The sequence below is a fragment of the Etheostoma cragini genome, chromosome 11 (genome assembly GCF_013103735.1).
Source record: "Etheostoma cragini isolate CJK2018 chromosome 11, CSU_Ecrag_1.0, whole genome shotgun sequence".
NCBI classification, from domain to species: Eukaryota; Metazoa; Chordata; class Actinopteri; order Perciformes; family Percidae; genus Etheostoma; species Etheostoma cragini.
In genome coordinates, this window is record NC_048417.1 from 7,619,681 (window position 1) to 7,643,246 (window position 23,566).

Consider the following 23,566-nt stretch of genomic DNA (forward strand, 5'->3'; position numbering starts at 1 on the left):
TATACAGCCACATACACAAACACAAATTGTAATGTAATTTAATGCCTTACATTGCTCATGGTGAGGGCATTAGCCTTGGCCAGGAGAATCTCAGGAGCGTCTGGCATGATGTGGACTGTTAGTTTGTCCTTCTCCCAAGCTGCAGTGTAAGCTTTCTGTAAATAAAGACACCAGAAAAACAAATAAATGATGATGCTTATGAACAGGATTATAATTTTTATTTTGTGATCCTGCACTATATATTTGAATATGGTTGAACCTTGTTCATGATCTTGTTGTTGGCAGTGGCCAGAGTCAAGTCCATTGAGTCCATCAGCTTGCTGAACTTAAAGTTGGATGGATGAGTGCGGTACTTTTTGTCACTCTGAATTTGACCTCCAAGTTTAGCAGTCTCAACTCCAATTGAGCCAATAGGGACCCATCCAATACCCCTGATATCGTTATTCCATTCAGATTTGTAGTTACACTGAAAAAATAAATGAGATGCATAAAATTTCTGAAGTTGAGATCAATGACAATTATCTTTTAAACTTGAAGAAAAACATAAATATCAAACACACAATGTAGATTTATTGTGGTTGTCTTTTAAACATAGTTTTGATCCTAAGAGACATAATTCACAGATGAAAACTGCTACTTACATCACTTGACTGGGTGTTCATAGTGCGACATCGCTGAACGTGCAAGTTGTCAGGAAGAAGCATGTAGCTGTGAGGGATCTTTCTGTAACCAGCATAGGTCTGAACAGCAGAGGCGTGCTTGGCGTGTACCACACTCATCATGTCTACTGGGGTGTGGTACTTCAGCTTGGCCTTGTGGTAGTCCTTCTTGTAGTTCTTCTCACTCTGCATCTTAGCCACCTCCATGTAGTGAACCAGCAGAGGATCGTCCTTGATGCTGCGGAAGCCAACATGGTGGCCTCTGGCCTTCTGGTAAGCTTTCTTGTATTGGATCTATGAATAAAAAAATAAAAAAAGTGTTAGTGACGCCTAGGTGAAAAGGACTCATTGTTTCAGTTACATGGGGAAAAAAGTGCTGAATACATTCAATGTTTATTTATGATTTACATACATCGCTGGCAATATGTCTGCCTTGCTTGGCATGCAGCACAGAAATAGCATCCGGCTTCATGTCATATCCCTTTGCAATATCTTCCAGCCACTTGTGCTTGTAGTGACTCTGTGGATAAAGAGCAAAATATTACATATATTTATAACAATATTTAGCATAATTATTAAGCTGATATACACTTGGCATTTCAGGCTAGTCAGATTTCTTTGACTTGCACATTTGGAAAAGAAAACATTGTCTAACTTTGATTTTCAATAAAAAATATTGTGCTCAAACCTCGCTAAGGGTCTGGGCGTTGAATTTAGCCTGAAGGAACTCAGGGCAGTCAGCGGGTAGATTATAGGTGTGCTTGAACTTCTCGCCAGAAGCTCTGTATGAAGCCTAGAGGGAGTGAAAAAGAACAGTAAAACGTGTGAATTTGTGTAACTTTCCCATAGGAAAATCTTTGTTCTGACATGCAACAACATTTCAACACATTTTAAGAGATGTGAAGCCATTGCATCATCAATATAAAGATGGCATTCTTACATTGTCCAGTGTCTTTGTGTTGGCCAAAGCCAAAGCCGTGTTAATGGCATCAGTCTTGCTTGTGAATTTGAAGTTACTGGGATGCTGGCGGTAGCCTCTTTCTGCCAGTGCAGATCTAGCAACTTTTGCCCTCTCAACATCCAAAGAACCAATAGGGACCCATCCTACGCCTCTACTGTAGTTGTTGTATTCTGACTTGTAGACATTCTGTGGGTTTATAGAAAAAAAAGGATTTTGTCCTCACCTCACACATTGCTTTGGTACTGTGTATATAATCAATTTACACATTTAGGTACCAATTATACTAGAATTACACTATGGTAACATATAGTTTAAAAGTGAAAACATACATCACTCTGGATCTCCATCATGCCACGACACCGCTGCATGTGCAAGTTGTCAGGAAGAAGCAAGTAGCTATGCGGGATCTTCCTGTATCCAGCCATAGTCTGAGCAGCACTGGCTGTCTTGGCATGCACCAAACTTATCATGTCCACTGGGGAGTGGTACTTCAGCTTGGCCTTGTGGTAGTCCTTCTTGTAGTTTTTCTCACTCTGCATCTTAGCCACCTCCATGTAGTGAACCAGCAGAGGATCGTCCTTGATGCTGCGGTGGCCAACATGGTGGCCTCTGGCCTTCTCATAAGCCAGTTTATACTTGTACTATATAAAAGAAAATAGGAGGTATGAATTACAGTAATGAATACAGATTGAATCAGATTATTATTACCATATTCATAACTTACGTTACTGGCAATGTTGGTGGAGCTTTTTGCTGCAACAACGGAAATGGCATCTTCCTTCACATGATGCCCTTTGAGCAGATCTTGACGATGAGCGTAGGTGTAGTAATTCTGAATAAAATGATCATCAGTGTTATGTTAACAATAGAGTAGCAATTTAATGTCTACACGTTGTCCACCAACGCTGTAAAATAGCAAACAAGAATCTGCAACTAACTTGGCTGATGTTGACGGCATTGTATCTGGCTTGCATCAGTTCAGGGACATCAGCGGGGAGGTGGTAAGTGTGCATGAACTTCTCTCCACTGGCCTTATACTCTTTCTGCACAATTACAATTACAAAAAGAGATAGGTTTATGTCTATTCTGAAAAGGAATTCAAAGACGTACTGTGAATGAGGACATTTATTTTAGAGCAAATTAGGAAGTTATTCGGTTTTCTCCTTCTCACCGCATTCATGATCTTGGCATTGGCCTTGGCCAACTCCATGTTCATGGAGTCGGTGACACTGGTAAATTTGATTGTGTCAGGGTGCTGGCGGTACTTTTTCTCATTCAAAGCTTCTGCTGCTTTTTTGGCTTTTTCCACCTCTAGAGAACCAATGGGAACCCAGCCAATTCCCTTGACAGAGCTCTCATAATCCAGTTTATAGTTATACTGAAAAGTAAATGAGATACATTAAAAATTATTAGACCTGCAGAAACACCATATTTTAGCCAATACATAAAGTATTTACCTAGATGATGAAACAAAAGTCATAAAAAGAAACAATAAACTTACATCACTGGAATTGATGTTCATGTTGCGAGCAAGGTTCAGACTCATTGAGTCAGGCAGAAGCATGTAGCTGTGAGGGATCTTTTTGTAACCCGCATAGGTCTGAACAGCAGAGGCGTGCTTGGCGTGAACCACACTCATCATGTCTACTGGGGTGTGGTACTTCAGCTTGGCCTTGTGGTAGTCCTTCTTGTAGTTCTTCTCACTCTGCATCTTAGCCACCTCCATGTAGTGAACCAGCAGAGGATCGTCCTTGATGCTGCGGAAGCCAACATGGTGGCCTCTGGCCTTCTGGTAAGCCTTTTTATACTGGACCTAGAAATTAAAGGGCATATAGCATCTCTAATTATTTAGCTTTATAATAACGTTAATGATTATACGATGCAACAAGAAGTACAGAGTACAGCGCATGTTAAAATGGAGTTTGTTGGCTCAGTTGTTTGGAGAACTTACATCACTGGCAGCATGTCTGGCAGCTTTGGCGGCAACAATAGATATAGCGTCAGGCTTCAGGTCATAACCTTTAGCAATCAATGCCTGCCAGTCAAGCTTGTAGTAGTTCTGAAATGACAGATTAAAGGTGTAAACAAAAACAAAAGATATGCACATTTGATAGGTTTAGCATGGATCCGCGCATCTGCGTGTGTGTGTGTGTGTGTGTGTTAATGTGTATGTGTAATGCTATTTTGGATCCATTTAAAGTACTACTTTAAACACATACTACATAATTCAAAAAAGGGATCTGTCAGTGTTTCTATGCTTTACCTTGCTGATGTTGTAGGCGTTGCACTTGGCCTGGAGAAACTCAGGGATATCATGAGGCAGAGAGTACTTCTGATGGACCTGCTCCAGACCTCTCTTGTAGAACAGCTGGAAGCAAGGAAGCAATAATGGCACAAATCACACGAGTTGTACTAAGATCGGAGTAAAACTTAAAACAATCTTCTCAAATGTGATCTTAGAAAAATAAATAGTGCCAAAAGATTTCAAAATATCTGACTCACATCACTCCTTAGAAGCTGGTTGACTTTGGCCTGCATCATGGTGGGGTGGTTGTCAATAGAGGTGAAAGGGACTGTGTCTGGGTGTTTTCTGTATTTTTTCTGTAGGAAATAAGTAAAAAACACAAGTTATTACATAACATGGTATGTGACATATGCCGCTAACTATCAAACAAATCCTTTTTTATTGTCAAGGGGGCATTTGTCGCAAGGAGTTAAGGTATGTACAGGAAGACTAAAGTGTTTCTTTTGCACACATACCTCACTAAGGATGTCAGCAGCTTTCTTATTCTTTTCAACCTCCAAAGAGCCAAGGGGGATCCATGGAGCACCCTTGGTGAAGTTGTTGTAGTCAGACTTGTACTCATTCTATGATGCAGGAAAACAAAAAATAAATTAAAATGGTGTCACTGAAAACATACCTACACTCATAAGAACCATCTAGTACAAGTTTAATATTATGATTAAGCCAAAAACCAAAACTCTCAGCATTAAATCAGTTTAAAGTCTCTCTATGCTTACATCACTCTGGATGATGTTGGCTTTTTTGGCCAAGTCCAACAGCACACTGTCATGAGGAAGGAAGTAGTTGGCACTGATGCTCCTATACCCAGCCATGCTGGCAATCCCCTGTGCTTTCTTGGCCAAGGTGACTGACATCATATCCAGTGGTGCATGGTACTTGGTCTTTATCTTTTCATAGTCCTTTTTATATTCCCGCTGTGAAAATATCAGTAAAAGATTGTTCAAGAGTGCCCTCTTATCTCATCTCTAGTATAGGTTAATCAAGGGAAATGTAAGTCTTAAAGTAAAACAGCAAGCTAATGACTTACATCACTCTGGATTTTGGCCACGTGAACGGAGTGCAAGATCTTTGGATCGTCATTAATGCTGAGGGCTCCAACCATGTGTCCCTTGTTCTTCTCATACTCCTTTTTATATTTAACCTGAAAACAAGTGAAAGGGTGATCAATTACGAGATGAGTAAAAACAAAACTGGGTGCTAAAAGTAACTGAAACAAAGTCAGAAATACTGAAACTTTAAAGGCTGATATTGTAGCATACTTACATCACTGGCGATGTTTGTGTGAGCACGGGCAGCAAGGATCGAAATAGCATCACCCCTGATCTCAAACTTTTTTGCTTTAGATTTCTCCCAATCATACTTGTAACAGTTCTGCAAGGAGACAATCACGCCATTCAGGAAATTACAATCTTATGACAAATTATAGCTGATAGCAACTTCATTTTGGTTACTGCTGGAAATTAATTGTACACTATTTACTTACGTCACTGAGGTTAAAAGCGTTAACTCTGGACTGGATGAAGAAGGGATAGTCGGGGGGCAGACTATTCTTGAACTTTGTATCCTCATACTTTGCCTTGTAGTTCAACTGCAAAAAGAACAAAGTGATAAAATGATGTTTGTTTGTTCTAGCGCAAACAAAAGTTTAGGTCAAGTGTTATTGGATTTTCTGTCACTGGATGGCAGCAGTGTATTAGCTGGACTCTATTTGAGACATATTGACCCTCCCTTTCCCATTCCCTGCCTCGCCAGCCCTTTTCTGATCACAAGGTTTATTCTGGGCCAACTGAATGTGTGATGCTATTTATACTACAAAGATGGCTCTTCAGTTTCCATGGTGCCCACAGAAAGACAGCTGGGCTACGTGGATGATTGGGCAGATTTTAAGTTGATCAACATATCTAGGAGAATTTGAGCTGAAGCCTTAGCTGGCAATTGTCGCAATTTCAGTAAATAAATGAACAATGTAAAGAAAGAATTATGTTCACCTATGCAACTTATTTAAACCATTTATATTATGTATGTGAACATACAGTAAGAAGAGAGTTCTTGAGACATATTGTACCATTTCCAATTCTATTATATTTTGTATTAGCACTAAGAAGCAGGCCATGCAGTCATACATCACTTAGCTGTTTGGCGTTGATGGCGGCTTGAAGCTGAACGGGGGAATCCACCACTTGTGTAAATTTCACTGTGCCTGGATGTTGCCGGTAAACTTTCTGCAAACCATATGATAAACACATTTTGTAACATACAGTACATACAAGTAAACCAAAACAGAAGAACTGTGAATCCTTTTTACTTCAAATACATTTTTTATCAGCCAATACAACTCACATCATTACATTGGTAAAGCTTCTTCCCAACTTCATATTCAGGCGTCAATGTTTGAGGGAAAAAGCACCTTGTCTTAATGTCTTCATAGTCAGATTTATATAGTTGCTGCAAGACACAATAGGAAAATTGCAAATAGACTGATTAAAATATATAATGAACTTTATAGTAATTCATTATATCTTACACAAGTGATTTGATTTGAAAAGTAAAAATGCACATTATATTATTCATTTACCTCATTCTTCATTTCCTCAACTTTCTGGCAGTGAAGCATGTAGATATCTTCGTAGCTTCCAATATAGTGGCCCTTCACCTCATTTTCATACTTATTTTTGTAACGTACCTAGAACAAAAATTAAAATGCAGATATTTAAAAAAAAAATGGAAAGAAAAATAATATTTAATCATTATTTTAAGAAAGTATTTAAACTCATGGATTATACTTACATCAGAGAACTGTTTAAGTACGGAGTCCATCTGAAACTTGGGTGTGTCACAGTAGTTGATGCTGGAACCCCTGGATTTTTCATAGCTGGATTTATAAACTTTCTGCAGAAAACAAATGTAAAATCACATTTAACTGATGATCAGTAACTCAAATCAGCAAACACTCAAAAATACACAAACAGAAAAAAACAATGGACATCTGTCCACATGGTACATGAAGTAGATGTCTAAACACCTTGCTTACTACCGGTCAGACTGTTAACTTGATTTAATTAAATCAATTAACTCACTTGATTTCCCAATAATAGATAATATAAATAATGTGACAATGCCCTTAGAGGAGCTTTATGTCAGACACTGTAGATAACACCCACAACTACTAACTAACTAACCGTATAACAAGAGTAATTGCCATATTCATGCAAGCACCATCTCTGTCCATACAAGAACAGGGGACCTATAATGCACTACTTCAAAGATTTTGCAATGAGTTTTTTCCCCAAATTGTATTTACAATTTTGCATTAAACCAGCTGTGATTGAAAAATTCCTGTGTTCTTCAGATACCTACATCACTGAGGATGGTGCCAGCATATCTGAGCTGTCTGAGGAGAGGATTCTCTGTGGCGGGGAGCGTGTTGTAGTCACACTGCGCTTTGCTTTTCTCGTATTCCTTCTTGTATTGGACCTGAAAACAAAAACATGGACAAAAGTGTGAGTAAGAAGAAAACAAAGTGTGTCGATGAGTCTTTTTAGCAAGATTTCCACACTGACTCATAACATGACGTTGGTAGAGTCTGTCATGGTGTCTTTATCGGGTTTTATTAATTTTGGTTTTTTAATGATGTACGTTTGCATTCTGTGTGAATGTGTTGGTTATACAGGAGCTAAAAAGCCTCTTCACATAGCCTGATATGTTGTTACTGGGGACTAGTTATTTGAACTACACACTCAGTTTGTGCAGAGAGAATGGACTAAATGTAGATCTCTCAGTCTTACTGTGCATGTGTGGGCACAATACAGTGTGTTCCTCCCTGTCAGCGTGGACTCGGTGTGTTGACTCACACTCTACACTGGGACACATGTCAACTCTCTGTCGTGTCTTCCACATGACATAAGACCCATAAAAATACTCTGATATTTTTGTGTGTGTATTTGTGTGGACTTACCTCACTGGCAGCAATACGAGCTTTCTTGTTTGCGTCATAAACGGGTGTGTTTGTTTGCATAAAATAAATTTGGTCTTTCGTATCCTCATAATGTTGCGTGTATTTTTTCTGAAAGGAGAAGGTATTAACATTTAGATACAAGAAAACGAAAAACTAATACCATTTTCAAAATGTTGCCCCTTAGATAGTAGTATGCTCTTACACTGCTTAAGTTCTCCATTGCCACCCTGGCAGTGGCCACGTCAAAGTATGGCGTCTCGCACCATTGACCCTTCACATTTTTATTGTAATCCTCCTTGTATTTAAGCTGTAGATAAAAACAGTAAAACATTGAAGTTAAGCTTTGGAAATAAAACGTTAAAAGAATGTTGTTGTGGTAGTTAGATAGATAGTTCATATCCATATGAACAGTTATCCATAGCAGTAGCTCGGGGTTGATTGGTCTCTAAGGGCCCTGTTTCCATTTTCAGTTCGTGGACTGTGCAAAGTACAAGTTTGAGCCTCTAGAATGTAATTTCCTGAGAAGCAATGAGGTTTATTATACTTCTACGCACAACTGTGTCTCACTTTGTCTACCTCTATCATCCTGTGTTTATTATATTTGTTTTACACTAGACAATGTGTTTGAAAGACAGATTAAAATTGTTCATCTTACATCACTGCGTTGATGGGCCACTCTCTTGGCCAGCTCCATTTCAGGAGGATTAGCCAAGGAGGTGTACTTAGCCTTGCGCTCATCATGACCCTTCTTGTAGAGAATCTGTGGGGGGCACACACAGAAGGAGTGGAAATTTACTAAGGTGGCTAATTCTTCAACACCAATAACACAAAAAAAAATACATATAATAGCAGAGAAAACATGCAACTGTTCAGGTGAATTTAAGTCACATTATACTTAGCTCATTTTTATACAACTGACCATATGTTAGATATTCAACAGTGTTTAATATCAAAACACTACAAGAAAAGACATCAAACAATTGTCAAAATCCTATATCGTGGTGTATTTAATATGTAATATGTAAATAGATAGATAGATAGATAGATAGATAGATAGATAGATAGATGTTTATTGATCCCAAGAAAAATGGAAAACTACGGTGTTACAGCAACAAAATCAGTCACAAAGCACAAAATATAAATATAAATGAAATACTAGGAAAAATATACATACATACAATATACATGAAATAATAATATGAATAAAATAAAAGACATATTTGAATATATACAGGATGGGAAAACAGAAAATGATGTAACTCCAACATTGCAGTTCTTCTTGTTGATAATAATAATAACCAAATAAAAGCCAGTTAAAGTGAGAGCAGCCATGGGATAAAGGCTAAAGCAAACTCTTTGGCAGTTGACTAGATTCTAATGGTGTATATTATCATATTGCCAAACCCTTGAATCACTAAAGGGTTTTTGGCAAAACAAAATGTCATGATACTGTTATTTTTCACCTTGCAAGCATTTAAACCACACACTGTCTAAAATATGAATGTTGGACAACGTGTATTTTCGTTTAGTGCGGTTGAAAAAACTCAACTTACATCACTCAAGACCTCCTGAGCCTTGGCCACCCTGCGCAGCTCAGGGCTGTCGCTGTAAGGATAGAACATGGTCTTCTCTTCATTCCAGTCCTCCGTGTAAAGTTTCTGAACAAAGTGTTAAGTCATGAATTATTCTTATTCTTTATTTTAGAAAGGAAAATACACATTAATTAACATTTCTGTGCCAGTGTTTGCCAGCAAGCTAATTTTCAACTGTCGTCCTTACCAAAGGCATACAAAATATTTAAGAGATTTTTTGTATTAAATAATACATCAGATGTGTTTTTGATTTTTAAAAAAAGATTAAAATAAAATATAGTGCTTGAATGCTGCATTGTGCTTACTTTGCTGTAGTTAGCAGCATTCTTCACAGCCAGGACAAGTTCAGGAGCATCAGGAGGAAGCAGGTACCGGTCCTTAGTCTCATCCCACTTCTGTCTGTACAGAACCTATAAGAGATTAGCAACACCAATTGTGAAAAACATTCAAAATAAAATGTCTTCAAATCTTGGTTATATATTGTTGTAAGTTCAGGTAACTCACCTTGCTGATCAGCTCAGATACACGCTTGACGTGGGCAACCTCTCTGGCCTCACCATCATACAAGCTTGTCGTCCGAGTTTTATTTCCCTCCATGCGGTATTTAACCTAATAACAAAATGTGTGTAATTTCTTAATATTTATGACTAGAGAAGATGAAGTTTGAGAAATGCAGATATATATATATTTTTTTTAATCTTCATCTTTTACACACCTTTACCAAAAACCTAAATCACAATAAACGTATTAAGCATCTATGCCCTACATTCATAACGTCACATTCAATCTATTGCTGGCCACAGAACAGTTTTATTTAAGTCATTTTAAAAGCAAGATTTAAACCAAGAATCTACCATTCCAATAACCCTCCAATGGTCCACCGTGAACGTTAGACAACATGACTGGGGAAAAAATATCACCACAGTCCTCAGTGGTACCTCGCTAAGCTGCTCCTGGGCCTTCCTGATGCGAATAAGTTCAGGTGTATCATTGATGAAGGCAGTAGGCGTCCCTCTGGACATGTCATAAGCTTGCCGGTACTTGTTCTGTCAAGAAGAGCGATTACTGAATTAAATACAATAGTCATGAATTAAGTAAAACTTAAATACAAGTACAACAGTAAATCATGAAAAATATTTAAAAAAGAGAGTAGTAATAATTTTCATAACCATATACTGCTGCAGAAGACAAAATAGGGATTAGAGGTAAGTATTAATTTTTACCCAAAACCCAAACATGTAGCTTACATGGCTGAACTGCTCCAGCATCTTCTGGCTGTGAGCCAGGTATGGAGTCATGAACTTGGAAGTATCCACCTTGACCTTCTTCCTGACTTTCCTGGTGGGCAAGCCAGACTGGGGAAGGACATAGGGAACTACAATTAACCACACAACTAACAAAATGGCCTAGGTTCCTTGATTAGAGGAAACATATTGGCCAGGTAGTAAAACTACATCCACAGACAGGGCAATCATCAAATAAAAGGAGAAGAACTCAGTGACATTTCAACAAAACAAATTATTTAAGGTATTTTTTACACTGTTATGTAAATTTGTTAATTAAATAATTTATAAAAATCTGATCTTGTCAAAATGAAGAGAAAACTTCTCATCAAATTGATATTAACTTGTATGAGTTTGCAATATACCTGTTACTCTAATAGCTCATCTTCAACAATTGAAGTGATTCAAGTCAAGACTTAAAGGGGTGTGACCACATCAGTAAACGATTCTACTTGAAAGTAGTTAGGACAATGTCATGATTATGTACTGAAACAAACACAAATATATATATATATACACACATACATACATATACACTGTATATATATATATATATATATATATATATATATATATATATATATATATATATATATATATATATATTAAAAGTATATAAAGTATATACAAGCATCATGCACTGCATGCAATGCCTGCCTCAGCAACATGTAGACATGAGGGTTACAGTATCTCATCTTTTGGGCAGTAAAGCCACAGAGAACTAAATTATAAGAAACAATTAAATGCCCCAAAAGAAGCTATTTTTCTTGGAGTTTAGAAATAAAATGAAATTAAACTTTTCTTGTAAGTTACTGAAAAGTTAAATCGTCATGCAGAGTTTGATGATATAAAACCTGCCAAGACGAAGGACAATATGCATTAAATAACCAGACAGTAATAGCATATCCATAAAGGCATGCAGCAAAGGAGGAGAATGAACCATTTTCAAGACAAGCGAGTGGTATCCTGAAATGTTTGAACTGCTGTCCCTTGGGAGAAGGTGCTTTACCTGAGCGAACTGAGAACTCTTGTGCTCAGTGACAGTCGTCGTTGTAATCTGCTCAACATATTACAAATATAGGACTGGGGTTTCAAAAGTGCCAGAACAAGTTATGGGAGAAACAGCACTTAATTTCTATTGGATTGAGGGTGATTTTTCCACAGCTCTGGTGTTCATCAATTATGGCTATTAACACTTCAAGTAAGACAGGAAATCACTCTGCACTGATCACGTTTGTAACTGTCCTGTCAAACACCCTCAAAAGGTCCATCAACTGCATAAAAGCAGAGAGTGAATCTTTGTCCTAAGGTTTAATAAACTGATCAAACAGTGTCACTAAAAGAAAGGTGGGATCCATAAATGGGACTGAACTGTAATTATGACGGCAGTCTAATTAAGCCTGTGTTGTACGGAGGACAGAGAAGCATTAATATCCTCTGTTATGTGAGCCTGACTGCTCTAACTCTTTGGCCAAGTCTATAAACACCAGGCACCCACATGACAGTAATTCTATTCTTATTTATTTATTTTTTCAAAGATCAATGTTCCTGTTATCAGTTGCCATAGCACACCTCAGTACTCAGACTGTTTAGACAGCTTTGTAATCTGATTGTCTCAACACACACAGTGCTCAAATTACAAAAAAATACTAATGCTCTTAATTATTTCAATGGATATCTAGCCATGCATAGTTTTTATTTTTTAAATATTTTGAGATACCTGTCTCTACGTTGGCCTTAACTCCAATATAGTGAATATGAAAGAAATTTAATTTGTGGTGCCAACAGCATTGAAGATTGGCATTTAAGAAAACAACAACAGTGACTTAAATTTCTAGAAACAATGTCCTTGTTACTCCACAGAGGATAGGAACTGTTTTTTTCTTCCTAAGTAGTAGTCTCATACTGTATATAAACTGGCAGTTCTTTCCGTGGATTATCCAGAGTAACAATTATGTTGTTTCTGCTGTTGAACCATAAATGAAACCCTGATTCACTACAATTATATTGGAGCGGAGAAATCCCCAAATCTGGGGTTATAGTAGGCTATATTCAAATGTTTCTGCATTCTCCACTAGAAGATTGAGAAAACAGATATTTTACATTTGGGAAAAAACAATGATTTAAGGGGAAAATGTTCTTTTCCAGCTAATCACCCTAACTCTTAGACTTAAGTTACTGACAGCAATCCTACATATAGCATACAGTTCCATGAATAGCCAGTCTAAGTTACAGCCTGCCTAAAGTACACTTCCTTCTACTTAGGAAGTATCTCAGTGATACATTAACAGTCATGTCGTGAGGGTGAACATTTTGATACCGGTAAACAATAATCCTTCAAATCTACCAAACATCTAGAAATAACCAGAGCTGCGAGAAAGAACATCTCAATCATGTCTTATCAACATTTGGAGGAGGCTTCAATATCTGAATCTATCAGACAGGAGAGAACCATATGTGTGAATGAGTCCCTCAACCACCATTTTACACATCACTACAAAGTAATGCAAAACGAACCTCTCTGCCAGCCGGCAGGCACTCTTTCCATCTCCTCTCCTAAGCAAATTTCTAGCACTGTGACGTTAACACGTTCCAGGCTATCAGAGTGTGATTTATGCTACAGTAGCTCGTTACAGTTTGCCCCCCCACTTCTGCCTCCATCTCTCTGCCAATGTGCCGTAGATGTCCACTTCTAAATTTGTCTAAATGCCAGACAGACAACTCTACCCTCCACCCCTTAATGACCTGAGGAGTTCTACGTTTTTTAAGTTAACATGAAGGAAATACTCATGATCATCACGACTTATAAAGTAGATCATTAAGAAATAGAACTAAAATGATTTGCTAACTAAACTCTTTTTGATATCATTAGATAATCAAACTAGCTCTAAGTTCTTGTGTGTTTTTTGCTATTACACATTTTCTTATATATGACCTTAACATCACTATGTTTCTCCCCATTCTGTAGATGTAAATAAGAAGCCGTCTCACTATTTATTCAAAACAATGCAACTTTTCTCCACAGTGTAGATGAAAGTGCAAGTGAAATCAGAGTGTATTGATTTTGTGGGAATCCATTTGTTCCGCCTCCCAAACGATTTACATCTTTTTAGTAAAGATGTCAAATCTATTTGAAACAGTTGATATGTCATACGGGAGTTAAATGATGACTGATTTCTTGGTACAATGAGGACATTTTGTGACAGCTAAAAACAATCATTTAGACTCCCCTATGAGATATCAGCAATATTAATGTGTATGAACAAATACAAGGCAAACCTTAATCCTATTTCACCAGGAAATATAGGATTAAGCTGTTAGCCTTCTGCTTTCACTCTTCCATTGGCCACTGACAGGGAGACCTTTAGAAACACAATGATTCATACACAAAATGCATTCTAAATGCAGCATAAAAACATCCTGAAATCTCAGGGATATGAGGTTTGATCACATAATCTGGAGACAAATATGACTAGAGATTGGTGTGAAATGGAATGTCATTTTAAATAAAAGACTGAATGATAAGTTCCAGAAACTGTCACACAGCCAAATATGATGTAATCCAATCTTGCACTATATATGCTACACAGGACGGATACCATCAGATTTTGGGCAGCATTACAGTATTGCAAAGTATTGTTCATCTATTGGTAATGACAATAGCTAATGGCCTGCTACAAAAATGTAGTTAAGTCCTCTACATCTTGTGAATCTGGCAGTTGTGTAATAACAACACTAGATTTCACTAGATTTCAGGAGGGCATACTAACCACATATGGCTGCCTGCCATAAGGCATACAACAATGTCCCAGTAAAATTCTATCTTCAGTTTTAAATAGTTTTGATTTATAGTTGGCTTTTAAAGCCAATCCAGGATGTTAAACCTGTCAGTTGTCCATCTGAAACAGGATCCAACCGCAGACATGGACTACTGGTTCCATGAACTGCAGACTGGAGGGGGTTACTAATTTAACTATTCACAGGGCCTTCCACTGGCTCCAGTATCTTAGGTTTTATTCATATTTAGCCTGGAAACTTAACAAATTAAGTATAGAAAGGAATCTTGCAATTTACAATCAATATATAACCCAATGACAGGATGTCTACTTACCCCGTCCACAATCTCCTCTTCCTCCTCCTCAAATTCCTCATATTCCTCCACAATTTCCGTCATTTTAGGACGGTTTTAGAGGTTCTATGGAAAACAAGGATAACATTTATAGGCATTCATTTTTCATCCTCGGAAGGAACAAGGTTTGGCCTCATAAGCTAAAACACATACAACATATCAGTTTAGCAGAGGTAACATAAATGTTCTATCAGTAGCACCAAATCCTATTTTAAGACAGCATATGCTGGGGCTTTGACAAGAGATCAAAGGACAACTGCACCTGCGATATTTTAGGATACTGACTGTTGTTGAACCCAATTAACCGATTCAAAAATAGGAACAATAAACAGCAAACGCATGCTAGAAAAATACACAATATATTGATGTTAAACCAATAAGCATGCCATACCAGGGAAAGATCTCCAGAGTATTTCCTAACAGTAAGGAAGTTGCCATCCACTAGGGTCTCAAACTTAAGGTCCAACTTTGTGATTTGCCCAAATCCTAAACAAAGTAATACAAATGTGTGAAACAACTCACAAACTAGGCAACAAGTGTAAATCAGTAATTGCACAGGGAGAATTGCAGATTAGAAACTGAGTGCATTATAACAGGCCTTTAAATATTAGACAGCCACAACACAGCTCAAAGAACTGTGCCTCCTGGCTGAAGGTTGGCGACAGCTGCCAAACAGTGCTTCAGCTATTTGACATGTAAGCTAATGCCACAGCCTGATTGGTTGACTCTGTTTAGCAAACGGTGGGGCAATGCCTTCTGAGGCTGCAGGTTAAATTTAGGATGGCATACTAAGTACCTTTTTTAGCACTTGATTACCCTCTCTTTAAATCGAAATATAATTATCTTTGTAAAATAATAAGAGAAATAGTTGAAACAGTTGAGGTGTAATGACAAATAGCCCAACAGGTGTTGCAAATTCAGAGAGCAGACAAAATGGCCCGACTGCTGCTGAGATTTCAGATACATCCAAAGGTATGCCTGGTCAGATCTTTCTTGAGTCTAGCAGATCTGTATAGTTTGGTTACTCCTTCCATGTGCAGCAGAGCCTTCACACTCCTTATCCCTGAATTAGCTGTCCTCTTGGATCCAGATGGCAGCAGATAACGGAAGAGATGGAAGTCCGTGCAGATGGAAAACCATGCAAGGCATAGAAAATATTGATATGTGTTCTTTTTCTCCTTTTCTTGCTTACCAGTTAAATCAAAGATGAATGGTCTCCCAAGCCGCCAAAGCCTCACCAGCTTCCCTCCAGAGAAACGCTGGGCGACAGAACACAGCTGGGATTTCTACCCAGGTTATCATGTGGCCGACACAGCCAATCGGAGGCCAGTGCTCTCAGGTTTCAAATTCTAAATATACGTAAGTGATCATTTTAGAAAGGAGCACCTGTTGAGGCTAATGCATCAGCAGTACAGTTGGGAGGAAGGCAGTGGGGAACGGGTGAGGGGGGTCTCAAGAAAACAAGGGTAAACCCTGACTGTTGGTTGTGTTGACAAATGCAACAGTTTTTTTTGTATAAGGTTTGGAAGTAGGTTTGACCATGGGGAAGGATATGACTTTGAGCCTACAAGTACATGCCCCCATACATATGAACCAAATAATAGTTTATTTGGTTTATATGTTTGACTGTATGGATCTGAAAAAAAAAAAAAGTATTATAAATTCCCCCTTGGATTAAGGACAAAGCCTGCTAATGAAAAATAAGTCACCCCGGGCAAGTCTTTTACTTTGGAATGAAGATTGAGGACATCTGACATGATACATTTAGACGTACTGCACGTGCATTTATTTGTAAAGTTTTTAGCTTTACAGTGGAAATGAAAATTAAATTCAACCTTGTTCCTTTTTGCATTAACAAAACCTTAAAACAATATGACTAATGGATCAGCTCTAGATGCTGTCCATATATATACACTGTATGTTCACTTTGTTGCAAAATAGACTAAAGAAATTCCATTCAACCTCTCACAAGTGGCTGATACCTGTGTCAAAAAAGCAACATTTCAAAGCAGTGGATCGGACTGCCACTCAAGTTTCAAACCATGAGAGTGCATATAAAGTATCTGACTTTCAAAAAAACTGTACATATAAAACTATTTCTAGATAACATAATGTTAACCATACATTTGAGGTCAAATTACAGATATAGTTTAATCTAACAACAGTTTATTAAATATAAATGAAATTAAGAGGCATACGGCATCAACTCTGAACATGTGGTGCCACAGAACTTAAGACAAAGAATGAAAAATGTATCATATATTTACATTTCCTCTCTTCAGATGATGTGCCTCTATCTCTCTGGTATGTCATACATTTGCTCTCACTCTTTGTGCCAGGAGCTGGGTGCTACCCAGGGACCAAGACGGACAGCAACAGCTGAATATCTCTCTCCCCTCTGGAAAGTGGCAATGACCCTCCATTCTGTGATGCAGTGAACGGACGCTGCTTGGTCCTTTTAGCTACATCACTACAATTTTTATCTAATTTGCAAAACTAAAGAAGTCGTCATGTTTTAAAGGGTGACATATTGAAGCCTATCTCAAAACCTGGGCATACAAATCCAAAACTATTTACCACCGAGGGACCCTTCAGACAAAAACAAACAAACAAAAAAACAAGTTTTGAGTTTATGTTAGTCTCATACTGTATGTGTATGTGTAAGGATTTGTCTATGGAAAAACATTCACTGCATTTCATTTTAAGTTTAGACAGGGTATCACAGACTTATGATGATTCTAGCGGTCAAAAAAATGACTACCCAATGCCAAGGACACTAAGGGAGAGGGCTACATGATGCTTAGTCACTGGAAAAAATGACTGATGACCAGTGAGACCAGAACATAACAGCTGTGGGATAGGCAACCACAACACAAACACTGCCAATTGTCAAGCTTAGCCAACCAACACCTTAGGAAACAATACATTCTAGTGAGGTAAGAGGCCTAAATTGACCAATTAGTCAGTCATGGAAAAACTTTTCAAGAACAGGATAGGTTGTTGATTACGGAAGATTTCCAGATGAACACAAACATCTGCACTGACCTTTCTAGCTCTATAAGAGGAAAGTGATATCTTGGGGAAGATCATGCTAGTAACCAAGCCTTGGAATCATCAAATTTCATGGAATCAACTATAATGTTTGTTATCACTTTGCAATTTAGAAAGATTTGCTAGCCTGTACTATTGCACACGTCTTCATTTATCTTACCATAAATTAGACCAGTCCAAAAAAGTATGTCAACCAAAGGACTAAACTCTCTATTCACAGCTTTGGGGTGGTTATACTGTGGGACACCGTCGTTGACACATTACTTAAAATAAACTGAGAATGCACAGGTCTTCTGTCCTGCACTGTGGAATGGTGAAAAACTGATACAAAATGGACAGTACTTCACTAAATAGTTATGAAGATAAAAGAAATGGATGTTGGATGTTATTGAAATTGTGTTGACTGAGTATTATTTGGGTTTGACTTACCTGCTACAATGTCTGGAATGTCTGCTTAAACTGAAAATTATAAAAAACATTTTGACTGGAAGCTATTCACAGATCAGTGTGAAAATCTGAGCAATGGAGCCAACAACTCCAGTCTAAGGATGTTTCAATTCAGTATGAAGCAAATTCCCAATTGTGTGAGCTTTAGGAACCATGGTAAAAACTTGCATATTACATGTGCATCAATTCATGAATTAATGCAGAGCATATTTGAAATGGCTTGAAAAAAGGATAAAATATGCAAAGTAGGGTTGTGCTGATGGACAATATCATCGTCCATCCACCATCTACTAGCAGAGACACTTGCGCTAGGCTTTGCGCTGTGCATCACCTTAAGTGCAACCTATTTGTAGGGATACTCTCTCTGTCTCTCCCCCCGTCAGTATAGTAGCTCGCTCTACCTGATCTACTCCTCGGTTTGGACACAGCAGTCTTGAGTGAGATAGAAGAGTTGTTAACATGGAACGCTATCACACTTTCCTTTATCCCCTCATTGGACTAACTTTGTGGACACTACTGTGTGAAAGCATCAATAAGTAAGTCTGATGACAATGTTATCGACAATATAATTATCCATCACAACGTTTTACTGTTAACATTGTCAACTAACAATTTAGGGGACATCGCCCAACCCTAACGCAAAGGTCCACTAACAGAATTTTCTTTTTGGTGCTTTTAAGACACATTGTTTGGTCTTTTCACATTAGTAGATGGCGTTTTCTCAGTTGACCTAGCAGTGATATGATCTTCACACACAAGAATTTTACTAAAATATCAAGTGTTTGTGTTCATTAATTTATATCTCCACTCCACCTTTTTTATTGGTCAGAGAAATGAGCAGTGTAAAAGTGAGCTAAAAGACACTAAAAAGGGAGCGGATGGTTTGGGTAATAATTCTCTGTGGGCATGTTACTTTTAGATTATACACAGTCGTTTGATTCAATGTTAGAATAAACATATTAATATATTAATGCTCACAGTGAAACTAGCTTCTCAAGATTAAAGACATTTCAAGAAGCTTGCTATTCAAAGACAAGGCCAGAACAGGTAGCTATCACACAGAATGAAAATATGTAAATGAGCCATATTTATGACTAGATTTAAAGCTGTTGAGTCAGCTGTTACATTCGGCAAAATGGAAGAAAGTAGCAAACCAAGATGAAAAGATAGTCACAAGACCAAAGCTTGGGAACATGTCATGATGACAAATTTAAGGATGAAGTTAGGGCTGTTTGCCGACCTTGTAAAAATCAACATTACCACAATAATGGATCCGAGGAGGCAAAGCTATCAACGTAGCGAGGCAGCGGAGGCACCACAAATGAGTAAAATAGTTTGGCTTTGGTTTCTGTTAGTTCCCATTAATTTGAACTTGATTATCCTACTATGCAGTCCTTGTTATTTGGCTGTACTTTCTTCTTATCTTAAAAACTCACTGTGTGCTTGGACTTGGTCTCTTCTTTTCTCCCTGAATCCCTCTGCTGTCTAACTCTGGCTCTCTCCTCTCTAGTCCTGTAGCTTCTGATCATACTCCCTGAAAAGCACCAGGGACCATGAGCTCATGTGACACATTCTGCCCTCTAAAGGACTTTAAAAAAAGAATAACTGACGTTACAAACAAGAAACTCAATATAGTTCACAATTATACTAACTAAATTGTTCAGAAAAAAAAGAGCAATCAAGTGAGTCACCTGAAAGAAATAATCATTTATGACATGCTGCAATTCACCTGAAACAGATAAAAACACTTTATTTCACTGATTACTCATAGGGACTGAAAAGAAGAGGGTATTTTGTGACTTTACCCTCCTTTCTGCACTTTTCAGTAACCATCAACCATCATCATTTGAACATTCTGCTGCAGGCACCAGGTTAAAAGAGAATACTGGACTGTACACACAGAGAAGGGGGCAATAAAAACTGCCACAGCCAGTCTGGCAACACTGCAAGGCCACCGTGGGCTAGAGTCACACACAGCAGAAGAATAAGTCCATGTAGAGTTCCGTGTCAGACACCCTGCTGACTTCTGTGTTTTGCTGAAAAGAAAACCGTGCACACATTTCATTTTAAATAATTGGAGTCTCTTTTGTTTTTCAATGTCCTTCTGAAAAGGTCATGTTTTTTGTTCTGAGTTCAGATGTCTTTTGTAAAATAAATTATCACAGAAGAATATAACGTCTTGGCAGCGGTCTGCCCACGTCAGCATCACAGGGAAGACGAGAGCTCCTTCCATCAATCGACCTCAACCCCATCCTCATTTCAAGTCAATGTCTGGAGGCAGAGAAAACAAAGAGCAAGGGCGCACTCTTGATCAATGTCAAAGGTCATCATCTCACGCGCAGCCGTGACATCATCCACTCAAGACCCTGGCACAACCTGGAGGTAAACAAGACATTGGGAGAGTTTTAGAGGAACGGGGATGTGGAAGAAAGAGGGACAGGAATGCAGAAAGACAGGCATTAAGATGACAGCTCTGTATGTATACTGTATACAGAAAAATGTTTTCTGACATGAAAACACAGTGGTGTGACTGCACACAAGTCTTTCTATGATCTAGTGTAACAAGTAGTAAATGCAATTCTCACCCCTCCCCAGTAAGGGCGCAGCAGGCCTGGATGTGCCACTGGTGGTCTTTGACAGAGGTAAGCTGAAGGCTCTGGGAGATCTCAGCTACAGACAAGCAACCTTTCACATCCTGCTTGTTGGCAAAGACCAACAGCCCTGCCTTTCTTAAATCCTGGAGGACAGAGACATCAAAAGACAAGATGGTAAATAAATGTAGATTCGTTCTAAGACAAATTATGTATACGAGTACAACAAAATCACAATGTAATTTCATGGAAAAGGACTTGTATTGCTTTGATTTGAAATAACTAAGTCTTCATCTTAAACAGTGCTGCAAAGATAGGTCACATAAAGTTCCCATCTGCATTTTTTAATGCCAAATGGCTGTGTATTGTACTATTTCAAAACAGTATTAGAGAGTGTTGTCACATAACACAATTTTAAAAAATCCTTTTCCCTTAAAATGTGATTATTTAGGTTTAAAGAGCGCTATCAGTGACCTCTTTATGCTTTGAAACTGCATGTAAGTGCTGTTTTACGCTAAATGCTGCTAACTGATGTTACATTTAATTTGACCCTTTGTGAGTTTAGTGTATGATCATTTAAAGTCATTTTCCATTAGATGTTGACATTACGTGACATTTGTCTACCCCTAGGACCTCCAACATTTATATCTATAAACGTTGATTAACTGATGTAATGTAAAAATTGATATACATTTTCATAATACTCACTTCATGTGCTAGCATTCTGTAGAGTTCCTCTTTGGTCACTGAGATCCTTTCTCTGTCTGTGCTGTCTACCACCACAATGACAAACTACACAAAAAAAGATAAAATACCGGCCATTAAATGAAACAGTATTGCATCTTAGCTTTGCAAGATAATGGGCATATCTGACATAGTACAGTAGCCATTTATTCAAACTATAGCCTGACCAATGACCAATGCAAGCATCACTAGTCTTTATGATTAGATGATTAGCAGTGAGTCAGCATAACCTGTTACTACCTCTGTGTTTGTGTAGTATGTATTCCATGATGACCTAAGAGACTCCTGGCCCCCTATGTCCCACATCAGGAAATGGGTGTTGTTGACCACAATCTCCTCCACATTGCTCCCAATCGTAGGAGAGGTGTGCACCACCTCATTCATTGAACTATAACACAGACAAGGGGGGGGGGGGACATTAGGTTGTGGGGTAACACAAGCGACATTGAAAAAATAACCACTTTGAACTCACATGCACTGACTTCACAGTCTAACCCCCAACTATACACCTACTGTGCAATATTTTCTATTTAATACTATTGATAATAGTGTGCAACATACCTACTGAGCAATATTTTCTATTTAATACCATGCAATTTTCACTAATGTGTATCTGCACACTGTGCAATAGACAGTGGGGCTCAAACGTATGTGCACCCCAGTAAAAAAGTTGTATTAATGTGCATAAAGAAGCCAAGAAAATATGGAAAAATCTCCAAAAGACATCAAATGACAGATTAGACATTTGTATAATATGTCACAAAAAGTTAGATTTTTGGGCACCCTGCAGAGTTTCTAGCATGCACCATCCCCTTTGGAAGGCTGAGACCTGACACTGTCATGGATTGTTCTCAATCATCGTCTGGAAAGACCATGTGATGTCAATCTTAAGGTTTTAAATGCCCAGACTCATCTGACCTTGCTCCAACAATCAGCAGCAAGGGTTCTTGTAAGCAGTTGTCTAGAAAACTGAAAGCGAAAATAGTTGAGGCTAACAAAGCAGGACAAGGCTATAAGAAGATAGCAAAGCGTTTTCAGATGCCAATATCCTCTGTTTGGCTTGTAATTAAGAAATGGCCGTCATCAGGAACAGTGGAAGTTAAAGCAAGATCTGGAAGACCAAGAAGAATATCAGACAGAACAGCTTGCAGGATTGTATGAAAAATAAGTCAAAACCCACGTTTGACTGCACGATCCATCCAGAAAGACCTTGCAGACAAGTGTAAATGATGGAAATAAAATCTAACTTTTTGTGACATATTATACAGATGTCTAATCTGTCATTTGATGCCATTTGGAGACTTTTCCTTCTTTTCTTGGCTTCTTATTGTCATAAGGGGTGGCAGTAGCTCAGTCCATAGGGAGTTGGGTTGGGAACCGGAGGGTCACTGGTTCAAATCCCCGTATGGACCCAAAAAGTTGGGAGCGTGGATTGGTGGCTGGAGAGATGCCAGTTCACCTCCTGGGCACTGCCAGGTGCTCTTGAGCAAGGCACCGTACCCCCCGACCGCTCAGGGCGCTGGTTCAGCTGGCGGCCCACTCACTCTGACATCTCTCCATGTATAGTGCATGTATAGGTCCGGAGCATGTGTGTGTATTTCAGGCCTGTGTGTGAGTACTAACAAAAAGTGTGTACACAGAGTGTAGTGCAGTAATTTCCCCATTGGGGACTAATAAACAAATTATCTTATCTTATCTTCTTTATGCTCATTAATACAAACTTCCGAGCCCCACTGTATTTACTCCACACATCATATCACCCTGTATATAAAACCATACTTATCTTTTTACGTTTATTTGTATATGTACGCAGATTAGTATTCGTAGATAGCGTCTTAGAACTGTGCAC

General features: G+C 38.3%; 3 protein-coding genes across 6 annotated transcripts in view; all 3 read right to left on the minus strand.

Annotated features, from left to right (window-relative positions):
- Positions 1-16,157, minus strand: part of neb (nebulin) — a 58,389-nt gene extending 42,232 nt beyond the window's left edge. For all 4 annotated transcript variants that reach the window (XM_034885353.1, XM_034885352.1, XM_034885351.1 and 1 more), the window contains exons 1-35: positions 16,077-16,157; positions 15,276-15,370; positions 14,867-14,950; positions 11,765-11,812; positions 10,720-10,827; positions 10,411-10,518; positions 9,977-10,081; positions 9,778-9,882; positions 9,434-9,538; positions 8,536-8,640; positions 8,083-8,187; positions 7,881-7,988; positions 7,283-7,399; positions 6,713-6,814; positions 6,501-6,608; positions 6,266-6,370; positions 6,049-6,147; positions 5,409-5,513; positions 5,189-5,296; positions 4,953-5,066; positions 4,642-4,839; positions 4,381-4,488; positions 4,123-4,221; positions 3,884-3,988; positions 3,572-3,679; positions 3,122-3,433; positions 2,792-2,998; positions 2,559-2,663; positions 2,345-2,452; positions 1,950-2,261; positions 1,600-1,806; positions 1,348-1,452; positions 1,072-1,179; positions 642-953; positions 260-466 (exon numbers count right to left, since the gene is read on the minus strand). In XM_034885353.1, coding sequence (XP_034741244.1) covers positions 260-466; positions 642-953; positions 1,072-1,179; positions 1,348-1,452; positions 1,600-1,806; positions 1,950-2,261; positions 2,345-2,452; positions 2,559-2,663; positions 2,792-2,998; positions 3,122-3,433; positions 3,572-3,679; positions 3,884-3,988; positions 4,123-4,221; positions 4,381-4,488; positions 4,642-4,839; positions 4,953-5,066; positions 5,189-5,296; positions 5,409-5,513; positions 6,049-6,147; positions 6,266-6,370; positions 6,501-6,608; positions 6,713-6,814; positions 7,283-7,399; positions 7,881-7,988; positions 8,083-8,187; positions 8,536-8,640; positions 9,434-9,538; positions 9,778-9,882; positions 9,977-10,081; positions 10,411-10,518; positions 10,720-10,827; positions 11,765-11,812; positions 14,867-14,929 — 4,419 coding nt within the window. In that variant the 5' untranslated portion in view covers positions 14,930-14,950; positions 15,276-15,370; positions 16,077-16,157. The remainder of the gene's footprint in view (positions 1-259; positions 467-641; positions 954-1,071; positions 1,180-1,347; positions 1,453-1,599; positions 1,807-1,949; positions 2,262-2,344; positions 2,453-2,558; positions 2,664-2,791; positions 2,999-3,121; positions 3,434-3,571; positions 3,680-3,883; positions 3,989-4,122; positions 4,222-4,380; positions 4,489-4,641; positions 4,840-4,952; positions 5,067-5,188; positions 5,297-5,408; positions 5,514-6,048; positions 6,148-6,265; positions 6,371-6,500; positions 6,609-6,712; positions 6,815-7,282; positions 7,400-7,880; positions 7,989-8,082; positions 8,188-8,535; positions 8,641-9,433; positions 9,539-9,777; positions 9,883-9,976; positions 10,082-10,410; positions 10,519-10,719; positions 10,828-11,764; positions 11,813-14,866; positions 14,951-15,275; positions 15,371-16,076) is intronic.
- The window catches only part of cacnb4a (calcium channel, voltage-dependent, beta 4a subunit), a 61,948-nt gene continuing 51,849 nt past the window's right edge, over positions 13,468-23,566 (minus strand). The window contains exon 15 of the transcript XR_004658511.1: positions 13,468-13,478. The gene's annotated coding sequence lies outside the window, so the exon portion shown is untranslated. The remainder of the gene's footprint in view (positions 13,479-23,566) is intronic.
- The window catches only part of arl5a (ADP-ribosylation factor-like 5A), an 8,287-nt gene continuing 4,827 nt past the window's right edge, over positions 20,107-23,566 (minus strand). The window contains exons 3-6 of the mRNA XM_034885363.1: positions 21,958-22,105; positions 21,682-21,765; positions 20,968-21,119; positions 20,107-20,758 (exon numbers count right to left, since the gene is read on the minus strand). Of these exons, the coding sequence (XP_034741254.1) occupies positions 20,710-20,758; positions 20,968-21,119; positions 21,682-21,765; positions 21,958-22,105 (433 nt within the window). The 3' untranslated portion in view covers positions 20,107-20,709. The remainder of the gene's footprint in view (positions 20,759-20,967; positions 21,120-21,681; positions 21,766-21,957; positions 22,106-23,566) is intronic.